Raw genomic sequence first — 18383 nt, 5'->3', positions numbered from 1 at the left:
GTGCGCGTGCAAGTTTCTTATCACTATGTGAATTGTGCTAGAATCAGGGTGCCTAAATATCTAGACTATGACTCCTAAAGTTTACATATTTGCACAAGAGTCAACATTTCAAGGTAAATGAGCTCCATTTTTATGTTTTTTTTTTTTTTTTTTTTTTTGGAATTTTTTTAAATTTTTTCAAAAAGAGGGAGTTCTGTTTTCAATTATAACATGTTATCGTGGTATCTACTCTATACCCCCAAACCTAAACTAAACATTGTCCTCAATGTTTCTAATGATAAACATATTCATAACTTGGACAAATCAGAAGAACATGTTGATTTTTGAGAGAAAGGAAAGAGATTACCCGATTTGACGAAAGAAAGAACCGAACTCCATTGTTCATGGTTAGAATCCAACATATTTCAGCCGCGATCACCATGGAGTAGCAAAATATAAAGAAAACATAAATTTCACTAAAAACTACCTACCAGATTATATACAAAAAATTCACTATATACATAAAGTCTAAAGAGTTGAGGATCAACCCAAAAGACAAAGTGTTGAAACATAGACAGTTTCAAAACACTAAAATTGGACTGAAATGAGAGCGAAAGTGAAAAACCGGATGAATCACCCCCAAACCTGTAATTTTCAGCAGGTTTACTTTTAAGCACAAAATTTCCATTTTAGGGGTGCATGATTCACAAGGTCTAACTCAAAATGGACTTTGTTTGGGATGGACAAACATGCATATTCCAACTGTGGCTCCTTAAAAGTATTGTATTTAGATGCAAAATAGTCCAAGAGGACTTGAGAGGCACACAGTTCCAATCCTAGGTTGGAAATCTTCAAAAAGTTGGTTTAAAATTTTTGTTACAAACCAAATCTAGGTTGGGTGGAATAATCTCAATCTGTGACTTAGGCAAGAAGGTGACATCTAAGTTTCTCACATGCATGAGATCAAAAGTACCAATATTATCAGTCACATCAGCATTTTCTAAATCATAATCAAGTTGTGTAGCATGCTCATCATCACAACACAATTTCACAAGTCCTAATTCAGAATCATGGTTATCCGATATATTCAAATTATCATCAACAGAAGCAATATATTGTGGCTTAAGTATGAAATCAGACACATCAACTATGTTTTCATGCATAGGATCATTAGTATCAACAGAAGATTTACCTAAGTCACGCTCTTCACAGGATAATTGCACAATATCTAAATCAGTATCAACATCACATGCATATGGAATACTAGAAGAAATATCATTCATGAAGGTCGGGGCAGAAAAGCCTAATGTATTTGAAACCAAAGGTTCCACAACATTTTCAGCATAGACATGTTCTTCTAACATAACATTATCATCATCATCATCATAGTAATATGCATACTTGTCCCTATTAGCAGTTGTGGTGTCATTAGTCAACTCATGTTCCTCTAGATTAGGTTCATATTCAATATCATACACATGGGAAGGACTAAACATGCTATTTTCAAAGTTCAATTCATTATTACCTATATCATGTGACAGTGTCTCAGTTTCCCTAATGGATTCCCATTGACGGGTTTTCTCTGCAATCTCAGCTAAAAATTTCCATGCATCGTCCACAGTTTTATCAAGAAATTCACCATTACACATACACTCAACCATGACTCGAGATTTAAAGTCTAGTCCCTCATAGAGGATAGCGACAAGTCTCCACTTCTCAAATCCATGGTGTGGACATTCGCTCAACAAATCATTAAAACGTTCAAAATAGTCAAAAACAGTTTCCTCATCCAACTGGACAAAACAATTGATATTTTGACGAATAGCGATGGTCCTATGATGTGGAAAAAATCTTTGGAAAAATTGATTAGTGAGTTGTTCCCAAGTGGTGATTGATTGTGGTCTCAAACCGTAAAACCATGTTTTGGCCTTTTCCTTTAAAGAAAAAGTAAACAAACGCAATTTCAGAGAGTCTTCGGACATATGTTCAGGTTGCATAATCCGGCAAATTTGTTCAAACTCTCTTACATGAGTGTAGGGGTTCTCAGAATCGAACCCTCGAAATTTTGGAAGTATTTGTATCATGCTTGCATTTATTTTAAAAAAGTTATCGGTTTGAGGTAAGACAATACATGATAATGGAGTTTTTATTGTGGGAAACATGTATTCATAGAAGGCATGAGGTTGGCCCATATTTGAAAAAAAGGAAACTAGTGTGACATAAAGCCCACTATTTGGTTGATGAAAATTTGGTTTTTAAAGGCAAGGGGCAAAGCCCATTTTGGTTTTTAAAGATGGGGAGCAAAAATTTGGTTTTTGAAATTAGAAGCAATTTTTTTTTTTTTTAGCCCAAAATTTAGTTAAGTTTGGTTCACAAAAGAGGCAAGCCCAAAATCCAAAAAGTTAAGTTTAGAGCAAGCCCACTATTAAGAAACTACAAGCCTAACAAACAACTAAATTACAAGCCCAAATAAAGAAAGAAAAAAATAAAACTAATTATTACAAACCCACAAAAAAAAATAAAAAATAAAATAAAAATAAAACTAAAATTATTACAATCCCAAATAAAGAAAGAAATAAAATTAAAATAATTATTACATGCCCAAAAAGATAATTACAATTACAAGCCCAAAAGAGAATAACAATACAAACCGAAAAAAATTACAAGCCCAAAAAATTTGGGTTTGGGTTTAGGCTTACCTTTTTGGAGGGAAGCCCAGTTGGGCTTTGGTCCCTATTTTTAAGTTGCACAAGCCCAGTTGGGCTTTGGATCTTCCTAAACTTTTGCTTCAACACTCAAGGCCCAGTTGGGCTTTGGTCTTTCTTCTTTGGCTTGTATTACAGACCAGTTTGGCTTGGGTTCTAGCTGCAGCTTTGGTTCAGCAGGTTTCAGCCTTAGCAGCACAGCATCAAGCCCAGCAGCTCACAGGCTTCAAATTCAGCTAGAACAGCAGGCAGCAAGGGCAGCAACAGGGGTAGTTCAACAGCAACAGGCTGCAACAGCAGCCACAGCAGCTCAGTAGCAGTCTTGGCCTGGCACAAGCAGGAGCACCACAGCAGCTCAGCAGGAGAGCAGGAGTACATCAGCAGAGGCTGGCAGCAGCAACAGGAAGCAGCAGCAGCAGCAACACCTGTTGGCTCAAAAAGAGAAGTAAGTTTCTCTTGAAAAAGAAGCAATGAGGGATCAATACAGCAGTGATATGCAAACTAAGATGCAAACTAATATGCAATATGCAAGATGCTAATGCAAGTTACACTAAGATGCAGTTAACCTAAGATGCAATGCAAAACAGTAAGATGCACAGCAAGTTATGCAAAAACAGCAAACTAAGATACAAGAAAAACTTCAACAAAACAGCAGCCAAGTCCCCGACAGCGGCGCCAAAAACTTGGTAGGCTTCTAAAAGGTCCTACAAATTATAACCGCAAGTGCACGGTGTCGAAAGTGGCAAATGTGCAAGTACGGGTCGAACCACAGAGACTTGGGTGTGTATTGAAGTGAAGAAACAAGTGACAGTAAACCAAAGAAGCAGTGAATGACAGTGGCAAAGGAACAAAGAAAAATCAGTGGCAATGAATAAGAAAAACTTAACCAAAACAGAACATGGGAGAGAAATTGTGGATGGGAATGAAGTGTATGGATATGGATGAGAATTCTCCTTCACCTAGCTAGTTCACCTTGGTTACATCCCTGTCATGTGGCTAGTTAACTACCTAAAGTCCTTGGATAACCCCTAGCATTGCCTATCTGATTAAAGCATGCAATCACAGGTCATTTAGGGTCTAGGTCTCTAACTAATATGGCTTTGTGAATCCCTTAGATTATCACTAACTCCTAGCATTAATGGTCTGTTTTTCTGGCTCTGAGGATTAGTTTGCTCGAAATGCAAACTTAGGTATTTATAGACCAAGGAAGTTTGGACACCAAGGAATTTCCAAAACATATTATTCTCAAGATATGCAATAATTCCCAAATCGGTTTTCATAATTCCTGGAAATGCTTTGTCCAAATATCTATCGAAATCTCACTAGAAAATCTTCAATTAGTAAGTGCACATTACCAATTTTTATTTTCCAGAGATACGCATTTAATCGCTGGTAATTAAAAGCATATAAAACTAAAAACCTTAATTAAAAGATTCTCAATTTATTTCGGTCCAGGATTCTTCTTTAGTTATTAAGGAATATCTTTGAACAATAGAAGGTAAGAATTACTGCACGTGTTCAAAGTATGTCGACATCTTTATCTTTGTAAATCCTCTTTCATATTTACGATCTTGGAACCGATTTGCCACACTTCCAAACAAGTTTAGATTTGGTTCATCCGATTTCCAAAAACTATATGTGATTGATCAATATCAATTATCAAATCATTAATCATGGGTTTACGGTTCTACCAAACACAGGGATCGGTTCTACCTCCATATGGTTACTAGGACCGGATACATCAGTTACCAGGATCGGTTACATCAAGTACCAGGACCGGTTATATACCCACGGTATTACTTGTGACCGGTCACACCAGTTACTAGGATCGGTTACACCAATTACTAGGACCGGTTATACCAATTACAAGGATCGATTATACAACTCTTTTGTGATCGGTCATACCAATTATTAGGATCTGTTACACCAATTACTAGGATCGGTCACACCAATTACAAATACCGATCATACCATCTTAGGTGATTACTTAAGATCGGTTTCACTAATAAAAGTCATACCAATACATAAGTCAGGCATTGTGAGTAGTTTTACCAAGATACATAACAAGTTATGAGCTGTTATACTAATCACACATATTGGTAATCCAAAGATATGCAATGAATAACAATACCAATAAGCCTAGCGATTTCCGTTTCGATTCACAAAACAAGTTTATGAATGTACTTCCTTTAAACGAAGAATGTAAACATTGTTTCCTAGGATGAAATCTTCACCTTTACCCATACACATAATCACAATAGCATTCGTACGATTATGTCGATGTCTTATATACGAAGTTCAAAAGATAAGCATTATACTTCCTATTGTAATTCCTTAATACTACGTCTATCTACTAGAGTATAATTATCCATAGGTTTGCAGTAATGTTTCAATATAGCACGACATGAAAGATACGTTAGGAATGAAACAATTCAAGTCAAATATTACTAACCTCAAGAGAAAGGATGATGTCGTCGATGTAGCTCTTTACTTCTTCACATTCTTCAAGTCTTTGAGTAATACTTGTATGTCTCATAATCCTAATAACTTTCTAGTTTAACCTATACGAAGTTGACTCTAGTACATAATCAAGCGACTCTTAATTGAGTTTTGGTTCACTAAAATATGACAACCAAACTTGACATACCAACGCTTGGTGGGTTCAACCAAGCAATGCTCTAACAGACCCGATATTAATAGCTGAAATCAATGTGAAAAATAAAAACACCTCCACAACAGGTATAAGTTAAAGACGATAAAACTGAATTAACCATTACTAAACGTCAGCATCTAAGCTAACATCGATATGAATAAAAACACCTCCAGAATGGCAAATCATACCCGATAAGTTTACATTTTCCAGCAGTGACTCATATTTACACCTAGAATATTTTCATTTTTCAGCTATATATCATACTTATGACCGAGAGTTCTTTCCTAGCCGTAGACTTTTTTGTTGACAGCTGGGTGGTCATGTTTTCCCAGCCGTATACTGGTGTTACGATTTGGATTTTATGATATGCAATTCCGAAAAAAAATCAAATTTTGTACGCACTTTACACGATTAAAAGCAACAAAATTGTAATGAGAGTTAAATCAGAGGTATTCTTGATAGGAAACGGGTACCTAACTCAGTTGGTCATCACCGATAATCAAAGGCTTCATGCACTCCAGGAGATCCCAGGTTCAAGTCCCGATGGCGCAATGTTTCATAATTTGACATGAAAGGTAGAGTTAGTTTGTCCCACTTGCGACATAATCAACCTCTATCTGCTTCGGTCCCCTTGGCTGGTTCCTCATGAGCCTCGCTCATAGGCTAGCACGACAACCCTAATTCAATCGCCAATCTTAATTAGTTAATCACCGTCATTAGCACTACTTAAATCAACAACATATTAGCAATTAACAAAAGTAGTAGGACAATGAGTTCGGAAGATTGCTATTTGACGACCCTTTCTTATTTTTTTCGGCCCTCCACTAATGTTTCTGCGGATACGCCCAAGCAAACAACAAAAAGAAAACGCGTTATTATTCCCGCTCTGTTTCTATAAACTAGACTTTCCATTCCTCATCATCTCCTTCTATAAAACTTCATTCACTAGAGTTTCCATTCCTGTATCATCATCTCTGCAGTTACAGTATCATCAAATCTTTCCCGCTCTGTTTCTATAAAGATTAGACTCTCCTTTCCTGTATCAACAACAACATCTCTGCGGTTGCACTATCATCCCTACCATCAAATCTTCAATTTTGGGCTTAATCTCGATTGTAGTTATGGGTAAGAGAAGGATTGAGATGAAGAAGATTGAAGATAGGCAGAAAAGAAATGTGTGCTTCACTAAGAGACGCCACGGCCTATTCAATAAAGCCGCTGATTTGTGCCGTCTTACCGGTGCTGACATTTCTCTGTTAGTAATCTCTCCTGGTGGTAACCCCTACACTTTTTCTTCTTCTTCTTCTATTTCTTGGAATGATTTAAATTATAGGTTAAAAATACCATTAATTTTAAAGAAGTAAAAGTTGCTGATGATGAGAGAACTAGGGTTTCTGATGATGGGTTTTGGTGGAATAACCTAAACCCAGAAGAAATTGATAGTATTGAAAAGTTGACGGCTGTAAGGAATCAATTACTTGATGTGAAAGAGAAGGTTGCACAGAGAAAGCAAGAGTTGCTAGCAGCAGCAGAACCAATTGCTACCTCTACTACTACTAGTACTTGTACTGTTGGAGAGATGGAGGAGGATTCTTCTCTGTTGGAGGATGATTTGGAAAAGTTATTATCAGATGCCTATGATGATGCTCCGAATTGGTTGCCTTCTATTGATGATTCGGGAATGTTATTTGAGGGTTTAGATTATGATGAGAGTTGGTTGCCTGTCTGTTGATGATTTAGAGGTCAATCTGAACTGAATTTTTGAAGGAGTTGGATGGGAATTAAAGTTATTGAACAAACTCTAGTATCTAGTTGTTGTTTATGTTTATTTTGTTGGTACCAAGTTTTTTTGTTATTAGTATAAGTGAGAATCCATGTACTTATTCTTTGTTGCATGTGTAGTTTGTGGCAACATATGAACAGGAACTTCAATTTTGTTGCATTCAGATTTAGTATTTGGTTGTTGGTTTTGTTTATACAAAGTTCTATTGTTGTTAGTACTTGATAAACTGCACTGTTTATTCTTTGATATTGAATCTGGTTAATAATGCATGTGTAATTTGTAGCAACATGAGAACAGGAACTTCAAGTTTTTGCTAAAAAATCTTGTTTCAACAACCATTATGAGTAACTGTTTTGTTGCTTTAATGTACAGCTTGGAATTGACACAGTCCTAGTCCTTGTTGACCCTGCAATCTTGTTGCTATTAAAACCTGCCAAGGATGCTGAGAAATCCTTCTCTTGCCTCTCCCTTCTTGGAAGCATTCTTCCCTACAAGTAAGGAAACCTCTCCTTTCTTGGAAGCATTCTTCCAGTCTACAAGTAAGGAAAACTTACCTGCTACAGAGCATCATGCATTTCTATACTTCCTTGTGCATCTTATGATTCTTATCTATTTGGTTATGTGAATTGTGAATCCTAGAGGGAAGTTATTGCTGAATTGAAGGCAGCTGGTGCTTCATGGATTCAGTTTGATGAACCCAAACTAGTGATGCATCTTGATAGTGGGGAGTTGAATGCATTCACTGATGCCTACTCTCAGCTAAAATCTACCCTATCCGGCCTTAATGTTATTGTTGAGACCTACTTCGCCGATCCTCTTGCCAAGGCATACAAAACCCTCCGCCTGATTAGTTTTGGAATTTAGATATGGAAATTGGTTTACTGATTATGGTTCTTGTCTTGTTCAGTGTTCTGACTTATGTACAAGTCTACAGGAATTATATCCTATTCCTCCACCTGACAGAACACAAGAAGATATACCTCTTCTTCAAACTGTACGATCCGCAAAAAGAACAACCGGCACCGCGGTAGGAATTGAGGTTTGAGTTGCCATTTTTTTTATCAGATAAGATTCAAACGCTGTTTGAGTTTGAAACACTTCTATTATTTATAAGGTATATGTGGGGACACGTTTTGTGAAGGGAAGTGGCAAGCCTATGAAATTCTTAGAAAGCTTAATGAGATGGCTGGATTCTCTCCAGATGAAGAGATTTAACTTTTTGAGGTTTGTTCTTCTTTGATATTTCTGTGACTCGTGTTTGTCTGCTTAGTTTTTTGTTCTGTACTCTAGCCAGAAATGCAAGTTTTAGTTATTTATTGATGCAAGCATCTGATAAGACCTCATTTTTGATGGTAGGAAATAAAGTTTGAGCCCACAGTTACATGTGAGCACATATACAAGGAATTCACATTCCACACTATCCTTAATGGCATCATTAGCTTCTGCAAAAAAAAAAAATATTCTTTTTTTTTTCTCACTGTTAATTTTTGTTTCTATTTTGGCTTATAGTGCCTTTTTTGTCTACATCTTTCAGCTTGACGATGGAGACATTATTTGTTTCCAGAAACCCCTTCCAGCCGATACTATGACACGATGCCGTTATCCAGACGTTCATTCTTTTCTAGATTATGTTCTGAATCGTTGGGTATATGTGACTCACACTTTTTTCTGGTAATGTTTAAATGTAGATGGTAGGAATTTGGCCAACTATACTATGAGAAGGAAAATAAACCCAGTTGAAGAAGCTTGAGCACATTGATATGCAATAATTGAAAACATTGTTTATTCTGCTGTGTTAGGTTGGATGCTTGAATTATCTGGAGAAACTGAAGGAAGATGATTTCTCTCTAGAGCTGTAAGTACTTTCATGTTCCAAATGTCTGTTGCTGTCTTATTTTTTGAATTTTTTGTTTCTTTCTTGCAGTAACTTATGTGTCTCTTCTTCTTTTATAAATGTATAAGGTAATAACTTTTGATAATGTCACGGAAAGAGTTGCTCGGCATCTTGGTTTGGATGACCCAACCAAAATCAAACTTACTCCTCACCACTGTTGCTTGCAGCAACCCATAGCTCCAGCCATTAAGTACCATGGTTTTGACCACTTGTCTGAGATGTTGATTCACCACAATCAGGTAATTCATCACTCTGAACCTAGCTTTCTAAGGCTTGCTCGATCTTGTCAACTTAACTATTACATTTGAATGCGTCGCTGATACTTCCTTGAAGGGTTTTCCGACAGAAATCTGATATTTTGTATTTCGAAGTCTTGGACATCCCTCCACCACTGTTGGAAGGTTTAAAAACTCTAAATGTATCTTTTCATCATGCAAAAAAAGATGTGAGTAAGCATATTCCACATTGGTAAGTTACTCTGAATCATGCTCAGTCTGTAATTCTAATTAACTCTGAATGATATGTTTGCAGACTGTCATTCACCGAATTAGACTTCCAAGCAAAAGTACAGTAAGCAGCCGTTCGTATTCCTTAGGTTTTTTGATCAACAGTGATCCGTTTATTGTTGGATTATCTTCTAAAATATTGTGCAATCTAGTGAAGTCCAACATCTGACCTTATTCGTCTATTTTCTCCAGTTTTCATTCTTACAGATTCTAGAGGAGGAGAAGAACTTGGGTACTCGGGATTGCTTGGTTTATGTTTATCACTTCACAGAAGATGCATCTGAGACCCAAAAGTGTTCGGTAGTAAAGACTTTAATCCCAATGTCACTACCAAAACCTGCCATATCTTGATATATGAAAACTTAGCTGCAAAGTCTAACCATATTCTAGATCTTAACTGAGCTGCTAATAACAGACTCAATTTGTGACCTTTCCAAGAAAAAACCTCCTGACTATCTGGATTCCAGTACAAGTTAAATCTAAATTAGCAGTCGGACTATTTCTTGCCTTTGGATAAAGGACAAAGTTCCCAAAATAAAAGAGACTTCATTAATATTTTCATAGTTAAGCTATTTAAACTTCCATGAAAGTGCAGGAATAATCTTCCTATAGACCTCTTTAAGCTGTTTAAACGGCGCTTTGCAGGCCGTAGCTCAGTAATTTTAGGGGCCCTATAGACCCTCTCATGAGCTACATTGGGTTTCGCACTTGCCTCAACAAGGCAAAAGTTTTGACCGCGCGACAATCGAACTGACGGGCATAGTCTGGAAAGTAGTTGCATGTTAAATCAATCAATCGAACTGACGGGCCTAGTCTCGAAAGTAGTTGCATGTTAAATCAAGCACAAGTTTTCTTATGTGTAATTAGCTATTGCGCTTGTTACTTGTTCCTAAGTTCCATCTTTCCTCAAGAACAAGTCCAAATGGCGTATGCATGTACATATATGCCAAGATTTATAAAGGGATATGATTTTTAGCAGGATAATATCATTACATACAATAACAAATACTCCCTCCATTTTTGAAGAAATATGCTTCCATTTTTTCAATTTGACATATTTTTAGGCTCAAATGAAAAAATTTGAAATTATCTCTTTTTGAAAAACGGAGTTAATATTAATATTAGGTCATTCAAATGGTTTCGGCTAATTTCGGTTTTCTTCATAAATCATGATATTGGGTGGCATATGATTCATGTGCTCAACCCGTACTAAAATAAAGCAACACTTAGTTTATTTGAAGAACTCAATAAAGCAACACAAATAAAACTAAATTTAGAATATTCTCTCCCTCAACGTGTCTATCTACTAAACCCCTAATCCCATCTTGCTTTTTCACAAAACTGGCACACGCTAAAAATCTAAGTTTAGGGAGATGGGGGGAGGCGGGAGGGCTTTAACCTTTAAATTTACCAAAGACATTTCTTCCAAAATATCTACCCTAAAAATTTCTCTATTCGGTTAAGCGATTTCTAACTACTATTTCTCTGTGTGTCTCTAGATATTCACCCAGTCCACAAGTAATGACAACCAAAATGTCTGAATATTTCAAACCTTTTCGTACACAAAACAGACCCTTTCCATCAACCTACAACAGCAACCCTTGGTGTCTGTACTCTTTCAAAAATTTCTAAACAACTTTTCCTACATTTTTGATTCTTTGCATCAATCAAAATCATATTTATACAACTCCCTTTTCTCTTCTTTCTCTTCATGTAGCTCAAAACATCTATGCTTTCTTCATCTTGTTATCATCACTACAACTGAAAATAGTAGTATCAATTCCAATCATGGAAAACATATTTCTTTTCCTTGCCATTGCGGTTTCTACTCTTTCGCTATACTTTATCTGGTTTTACCGCCTGTCTAGAAATTTTACCGGTCCGAAAGTTTACCCGTTCATTGGAAGCTTACCTGGTTTGTTTGCTAACCGGTCGCGTATGCATGACTGGATAGCCGGTAATTTACGTACAACAGGTGATCTTGCTACTTATCAAACATGCATTATGGCTGTACCATTCGTTGCTCGTAGACAGGGTTTGTTTACTGTCACTTGTCATCCTAAAAACATCGAGCATATTTTGCGTACACGGTTCGACAATTACCCTAAAGGTCCGACATGGCAAGCGGCTTTTCATGATCTACTAGGCCAAGGTATATTCAACAGTGATGGAGATACATGGCTGATCCAGCGAAAGACGGCGGCTCTTGAATTCACTACAAGGACTCTTCGACAAGCTATGGCTCGGTGGGTAAGCCGGACGATTAAATTTCGTTTATGGGCCATTTTAGCAAAAGCTGAAAGGGAGAATACACCAGTAGACATACAAGATTTGTTGCTTCGCTTAACATTCGACAACATATGCGGACTCACGTTCGGTAAAGACCCCGAGACGCTTTCACAAGATTTGCCTGATAATCCATTTTCCAGAGCTTTTGATGCTGCAACTGAAACAACTCTTGAAAGGTTACTGTATCCGGGTTTCTTGTGGAGATTGAAGAAAGTATTCGGACTGGGTACCGAAATGAGGCTAAAACAAAGCCTACAAATCGTTGAGAATTACATGATGGATGCCATTACAGCCCGTAAAGAAAGACCCTCAGATGATTTATTGTCCCGTTTCATGAAAAAGAAGGACGTCGACGGAAACCAGTTCCCGACTTCCGTTCTCCGGCCTATTGCTCTCAACTTTGTATTAGCAGGACGTGATACTTCATCAGTTGCACTGAGTTGGTTCTTCAGGCTGGTCATGACTCATCCCAGAGTTGAAGAGAAGATCATTCACGAATTATCAACAGTTCTGAACGAAACGCGTGGAGACGAGATCGAGAAATGGGTTGAAGATCCCTTGGAGTTTGATGAGGCTGATAAATTGGTGTACTTAAAAGCATGTTTGGCAGAGACGCTACGTCTATATCCGTCCGTGCCAGAGGATTCAAAATACGTGCTGAAGGACGACGTTTTGCCGGACGGGACTTTTGTATCCGCCGGTTCATCTGTCACGTACTCGATATATTCAGTAGGGAGGATGGAAACTATATGGGGTGAGGATTGCATGAAGTTCAAACCAGAAAGGTGGCTGTCGAACGATGGCGATCGGTTCGAAGCACCGAAAGATGGTTATAAATTCGTTGCCTTCAATGCTGGACCAAGGACTTGTTTAGGTAAGGATTTGGCTTACTTGCAGATGAAATCTGTCGCTGCAGCTATACTATTGCGCTACCGTCTATCGTTGGTACCTGGCCATCGTGTCGAGCAGAAGATGTCCCTGACACTTTTCATGAAGACTGGGCTTCGTGTGAACCTGCATCCAAGAACTCTCACCGGCATCAAATTCTGAACCATTATATATCTCAGCTGTGGTTATTAGCTCCTTATATGTCAGGGGGTATATTTGTTTCAGTTTTTTCTGTTTTATTTTTCTTGTTGTCATTGTTGAAAATACGCATCATTGTTTCGGGTACCTGTAAAATCACTGAAATCGTTTTTGTTTCATTCATCAGTTCTTAATACATGTTTGTTTTACTTGTTTGAATTTGTAAAACTTGCAAATGCGATGCATTCTGGTAACCAATTCTACAGTTTTTGAGTTTCAATATCTACTTTCAGCAGAAAGTAGGTGAGAAGATGGTAAGCACATAACGTCCAAACATAAGAATTTGATGCAGTCAAATATTTTAATTACATGTGTACTACTACATTGCTTCACTTTCTGGCCAAATATCTTTGCTGACATAAAATACAAATATACAGAATAATTTCATGTAAATGTTGCAAAATCTAACACAAAAAAAGTGATGCTAAAGTTTTTTTAGTATCACGGGATGAATTTAGTACCCCGAACAAGGGCATTGAACATGTTTTCGTATCCTACTTTGGTCCATCATGAGGACCATGTTGTAACTGATAAAACGTACCTCGCCAAAGAAACATAATGGACATGATGAGATGGAAGTGAGCACCGCACGGCACTGAAATTGGACCTGTCTGGAATGCCGTTGGAGTTTCAAAGTCTAGGCATAGATATGGTTATTTTACATTGATCTTGGTTGTGAAGGTGTATAGATATTCTCTTGTGATTCCAGTAAGAGTTCCAAACCAGTGTGAGTCAAATATTCTGAGTATCGACTCTGCTTCCTCTCCTGGCCAAATACTAGGAGTCTTTTGTTATCTTCGTTAGGCTTCACTAGGTGTCGAGAATACGTGTAGCTTGCTACAGCAAGTGCATTAATGTTAGGTGAGCCATATGTTAACTTAGTCAAGGATTTTTTCGCCAGTTGAGAAGACGTTCCAAACAACGGTTCCAAACAGATATAGGCTGACAGATACCTCGAACACATTGTCCCAAGAACCTGCAGTCATGAGCACATGTGAAGAAACAAATAAACCAGATTAAGGAATGGTGTCAAAGATCACAAACGCAAAGTTCGAGTAGATTTCATATATTTATGTAACAAAAGAGCTAATAAGGCCAGAGTATAAGATCATACCATGTTGTAAGATGTAACCAGTTGCAACTGTCCCCAAGACTCCTGCCAGTACACCAGCAGTGTTGGACAAACCAAGCAGCACTCCCTGTGCAGACATAAGGAGAAGAAAACAGATTAACTGTCTTGCAAAATGAGCCGGGACAGATATCAGCAAATAACCTGTCTCCCCTAAACTTGAACAGGGTAACTAGCAAAGAATTACGACGTAAGATGTTCCCAAAGCCAAAGTGCAAACCACTTGTGAAGCACATTGAGAAAATAAAGCCATGGGGCTCACAAAAACTATACACGAATAATATCAAGACTCACCGCATATCGAGGACCAATATCTTGATGGTTGGAATATAGACCAGACTGTGAAAATGCATCAGCTCCCTATATGAAATGACATGTCTAAAAAGTTAGATCCAAGCATACTGATTCAGTTACAGTCTTACTCAACTCCAAGGATACTGACCTGACTGCAGCACATGCATAGAACAGCCACCGCAGGAGAATCGATATGGCTCAATTGAGTTAGAAAGAAAGCTGGACCTAAAAACCCAATTGACTGCATGATCTGCAAGTTTGTTCCCGAGAGAGTGTATAATCAGTCCAATGGGAATGTTAAACATATGTGTTACTCAAAACATAAACAGAGAAGAGAGCAGATAACTACCTTCCTGACATAAGTGACTGAGTATCCCTTACTCACAAGTGTATCTGCAATCCACCCGCCAAGATTGGCTGAAAAAGCCATTGTAAGCCAGGGCAGCACACAATAAAGGCCAGACTCTGTGAGGTTGAACTTTAAAACCTGAGTAAAATACAAAACGGCAGCAATCAATCATTGTTTATAGAAATATTGGTGAAATGAGGTTGATTTTATAACCAAGACAGTCTAATGTGCTCGATGCAATAGTTTACCTGACTGTAGTATGTCGGCATCCATGTGAGAAGGATGAAAGTTCCCCAATTGTGGCAGAAGTGACAAACTATTAGAGCCCATACAGGTCTTTTGGATAGAATTAATTTCCATGGAATTTCTACGACAGATCCACTGGAAACAACATTACTGCGAGCAATAAGCCTACTCTCAGCAGGACCAAGTTGAGGGTCTTCAAGAGGTGAGCTGTGTGCCTGCGGACATCAGCCATAATTGGATGAAGTCCAAAAAAATGGAATTATAATTCCAGTCCTTACACATTCACTGGGGAGAGTGAAATCAAGGAAAAATTACCTTACTTAGCCATACGGCAACCCAAACTGTTCCAAGAGAGCCAAAGGAATAAAAGACTGAATGCCAGCCGAATTCGTGTATCAAGAAAGGGGAGAAACCAAGACCTAATACTGAACCAAGGTACATCCCACTGTACACCAATGCCAACGATCTACTTCTTTCCGATACGGGAATCCACTTCGATAGGATGTTATTCATGGCAGGCATGGCAACACCCTGAAAGAAGATACAAGATTAACCTGAAGCTAAAATCACAAGGCATAAGTTTTCTGACAAAGTACACCAGCATACTGACCTCGCCGATACCCATGAATGCACGAGCAACTAGTAAGAATGGCAATCCAAGCTGAGCAGCAACAGGTGTAAGAATTGTTGCAATAGACCACCAAACTACCCCAAATGCCAAGACAGCTTTCCCACCAACTGTGTCTGCCCATATACCTCCAGCAATCTATCATATGCATCATACCAGTCAGAGGATACTAACCTAGCCTCTATTATATGGAGCACAAACTGCTTGCTACAATTGGTATTGAATTGGATGTCCACAACAAACTTAGCTCTAACCTGAGTGAGAAGGTAACCCCAGAAAAAAGAAGATTGGATTAATCCAACAGTTGTAGGGCTCCAATTGTACTCCGTCGACATGGGAAGGATAGCAATGCTCATATTTACCTGCCAAACCAAGATAAAATTTTAAGAAAACTAATCTTAAATTACACAATTTGAAAGACAAATTGAATTTACTTACTCTGTCCATATTACACAGAAGAAAAGCTGAAAAACATAGAATGACAATCACCCAACGCTTCGGAAACTCTTCCCACCATGGAACTGTACTACCATCAAACTCATCTTCTGAATCTTTAATAGACTTGATATCTTTTGTAATATCATATGGTTCTGATTTCACATCTGCCTTAACTTTACCAACTTCTCTCAACTGAGAAATACTCTTCCTCAGAGTTATTTGAAGCTGGTTGTATTGTGCTGGTCTTAAAACAGGATACATCTGAATTCTATTCCCATGCTGATTTGAGAAACAGAAAATGTTACTTGAAACCCTGGTTGATTCTTTCAAGTAGTTCTTTCGATAATGAAGAGATGATGATGAAGTTGATGCAGCAGGGAGAAGAAACCCTCCCGCATTCATGGCTGCTTTCAAAAAATGAGGTTGTTTTTAGTCCACTAGAATGATTTTTATTTCAGAGAGAAATTTCTTTTTGAGGCTACGTTAACTTTGGAAGGAGACTGATATTATTTGGGGTGAGGATTGGTTGTGGATATCACACGTGTCATTGGCGCCAAAATAGAGAAAATTATTTATTTGGACCGAAGAAATTAGACCCCTGCAAAATCTTGGATTCGCACGCAATGGTTTTCATTTTTATTTTATTTTTGGGGTACATAAGGAAATTCGTCAATAACTACGTTCTTCGAAAAAGAAATGAAGAAGATAAGTCTTCTTACATGGTAATCGTAGATCCATAGTAGGTCATAAGTGGCACCTACACAAAATTGTAGAATATGTGTCATCGTTTTACATGAAACAGTGAGGAGTAACAGATGCAGTGGCGAAGCCGAAAGTGCACTAGACCTGACATCACCCGTTCCTAGTTCCCACAAAACTTCAATGTTCACCCATTACCCCAACTAAGTTTTAGGATTTTGTCCACCAATTACCTTGCATTATAAAATCATCACGAGTCTAAGTAGCTTAGCCCATTACCTGAACATTTAGTGCACCAAATTCAAGCCCAATACTCATTCTATGTTTTAAATTTGGTAGGTTGTTTAAGTACGATCTTTTTTGGGACCATGGTTATTTTGAAGGGACCATGGTTTTATAAGGCCATTTATCCTATACTTATAAGGGATGTCCTAAAACCAGGTACATTACTAATTTTCCCCCAAACCCTAATTAAGACTATAACTAAACTAATAACTACCCAAATATAAATTTAACCTAATTGAATCTATTAACAAAAACACAAAATCAGACCTATCCTACCCCCGCCGCACAAACGAGTTTTGTGAGAATTTTTTTTCTCCTCTTCTTCTTCTTCTTCTTTTTCTTCTTCGTTTCAACATCGTCTTTATCGATTAATCGTCGATTCATAAAAATTTCATCGTAGATTAATCAACCAAGTATATAAATGGTTCTTCGAAAGCAAACCAAAAGACTGATAGGAGCAGGTCCACAATTAGGACATCTAGATAATCAAGCAAATGAAATTGAGGAAGAACTTGAACCGGAAGGTGAAGCCTTAATTCGGCGTAACAGTCGCAACAAGAACCCTGAATCTGTCATGGGACCGATCCGCAGGTATTTCCCGACAAACCCATTAATTTTAATTTGATTTTCATTGATTCAATTGAATAGAAATCATCAAAATAGGATTCACATGGAAGTTACAGTGTTGAGTTCGGTTAGAACGTGTTTTATTGTTGCCCTAGTTTATTAACCAAACTCCCTGAAATGAAGAACACGAAGAACAGTTCAGTTCTATAGGATTTAAAACTAGGTTACCGAACTGCGGTTCGGTTGTTTCGCAAAAATTGTTGAAACTTCCATGTAACCGAACTCTACCCATATTACCAAAATAAAAATGAAAAATCACCGAACTTTTTTATTTTTCCCAAAATTTTTAGTACCCACATAACCGAACTCTAGCAACTTTGTTCTGTTGTTTCGCATAAATGTTTAATACTTCCAAGTAACCGAACTCTACCTGTATTACAAAAGAAAAAAAAAATCATGTAACCGAACTATTTTTTTCCCTATATGTTTAGTACCCATATAACCGAACTTTTTCCAATCTGTTCGGTTGTTTCGCTAAAAACGTTGAAACCACCATGTAACCGAACTCTACCGTTTTTCCCATTATGTTGAGTTCTTTTATAACCGAACTCTGTCCAATATGTTCGGTTTGTTCGCAAAAAACCTGGACAAACCGAACTCTTTCCTAATTACATATATATGTGGAGTTCGGTTTGTTTGCAAAAATGCTGGAGTAACCGAACTCTACCCTGGAACACGAATTTTTTCCTTGATTTGGTCTTTTTTACGTGAATTATTCCTAATATCTTTTGTTTTCTTTATTTGTGGCAAAGGTAAGAAATCCAACCAACCATTACTGAAAGATTTGAGAACT

At 37.6% G+C, this 18383-nt stretch overlaps 2 protein-coding genes, 2 long non-coding RNA genes and 1 other non-coding gene across 5 annotated transcripts; 4 read left to right on the top strand and 1 right to left on the bottom strand.

The window, feature by feature from the left end:
• Positions 1-1698: 1698 nt before the first annotated feature.
• On the top strand, positions 1699-1802 carry LOC113325590. The gene has a single exon (XR_003348057.1). It is a non-coding gene; the product is annotated as a small nucleolar RNA R71 (small nucleolar RNA).
• Positions 1803-8058: 6256 nt separating this feature from the next.
• Positions 8059-8926, top strand: LOC113321677. Its single transcript, XR_003346832.1, has 3 exons — positions 8059-8147; positions 8235-8344; positions 8809-8926. It is a non-coding gene; the product is annotated as an uncharacterized LOC113321677 (long non-coding RNA).
• Position 8927: 1 nt separating this feature from the next.
• On the top strand, positions 8928-9576 carry LOC113321676. The gene is made up of 3 exons (XR_003346831.1): positions 8928-8975; positions 9083-9459; positions 9546-9576. It is a non-coding gene; the product is annotated as an uncharacterized LOC113321676 (long non-coding RNA).
• Positions 9577-11222: 1646 nt separating this feature from the next.
• Positions 11223-13054, top strand: LOC113320826 (cytochrome P450 86A1-like). Its single transcript, XM_026568717.1, has one exon. It carries the CDS (start codon positions 11309-11311, stop codon positions 12857-12859), a length of 1551 nt encoding a protein of 516 aa, XP_026424502.1. The 5' UTR covers positions 11223-11308; the 3' UTR covers positions 12860-13054.
• A 128-nt stretch (positions 13055-13182) lies between these two features.
• On the bottom strand, positions 13183-16441 carry LOC113320825 (sodium-dependent phosphate transport protein 1, chloroplastic-like). The gene is made up of 10 exons (XM_026568716.1): positions 15980-16441; positions 15796-15903; positions 15524-15679; positions 15229-15444; positions 14916-15128; positions 14668-14805; positions 14467-14568; positions 14319-14384; positions 14010-14094; positions 13183-13871 (listed from the first exon to the last, which is right to left on the bottom strand). Exons 1-10 carry the CDS (start codon positions 16379-16381, stop codon positions 13774-13776), a joined length of 1584 nt encoding a protein of 527 aa, XP_026424501.1. The 5' UTR covers positions 16382-16441; the 3' UTR covers positions 13183-13773.
• Between the last annotated feature and the right edge of the window lie 1942 nt (positions 16442-18383).

The sequence above is a fragment of the Papaver somniferum genome, chromosome 11 (genome assembly GCF_003573695.1).
Source record: "Papaver somniferum cultivar HN1 chromosome 11, ASM357369v1, whole genome shotgun sequence".
NCBI classification, from domain to species: Eukaryota; Viridiplantae; Streptophyta; class Magnoliopsida; order Ranunculales; family Papaveraceae; genus Papaver; species Papaver somniferum.
The sequence above is the reverse complement of the archived record's forward strand: the minus strand, read 5'-3'. Positions and strand labels throughout refer to the sequence as shown.

Bases quoted from the DNA above. Each gene is read 5' to 3' on its own strand.
- LOC113320826 (XM_026568717.1), top strand. From the start codon at position 11,309: ATGGAAAACATATTTCTTTTCCTTGCCATTGCGGTTTCTACTCTTTCG.
- LOC113320825 (XM_026568716.1), bottom strand. From the start codon at position 16,381: ATGAATGCGGGAGGGTTTCTTCTCCCTGCTGCATCAACTTCATCATCA. The intron at 15,680-15,795 runs GTTAGAGCTAAG...TGCATATGATAG, and splicing joins GGGGTTACCTTCTCACTCAG to ATTGCTGGAGGTATATGGGC. The intron at 14,569-14,667 runs GTAGTTATCTGC...ACAAACTTGCAG, and splicing joins CAGTCACTTATGTCAGGAAG to ATCATGCAGTCAATTGGGTT.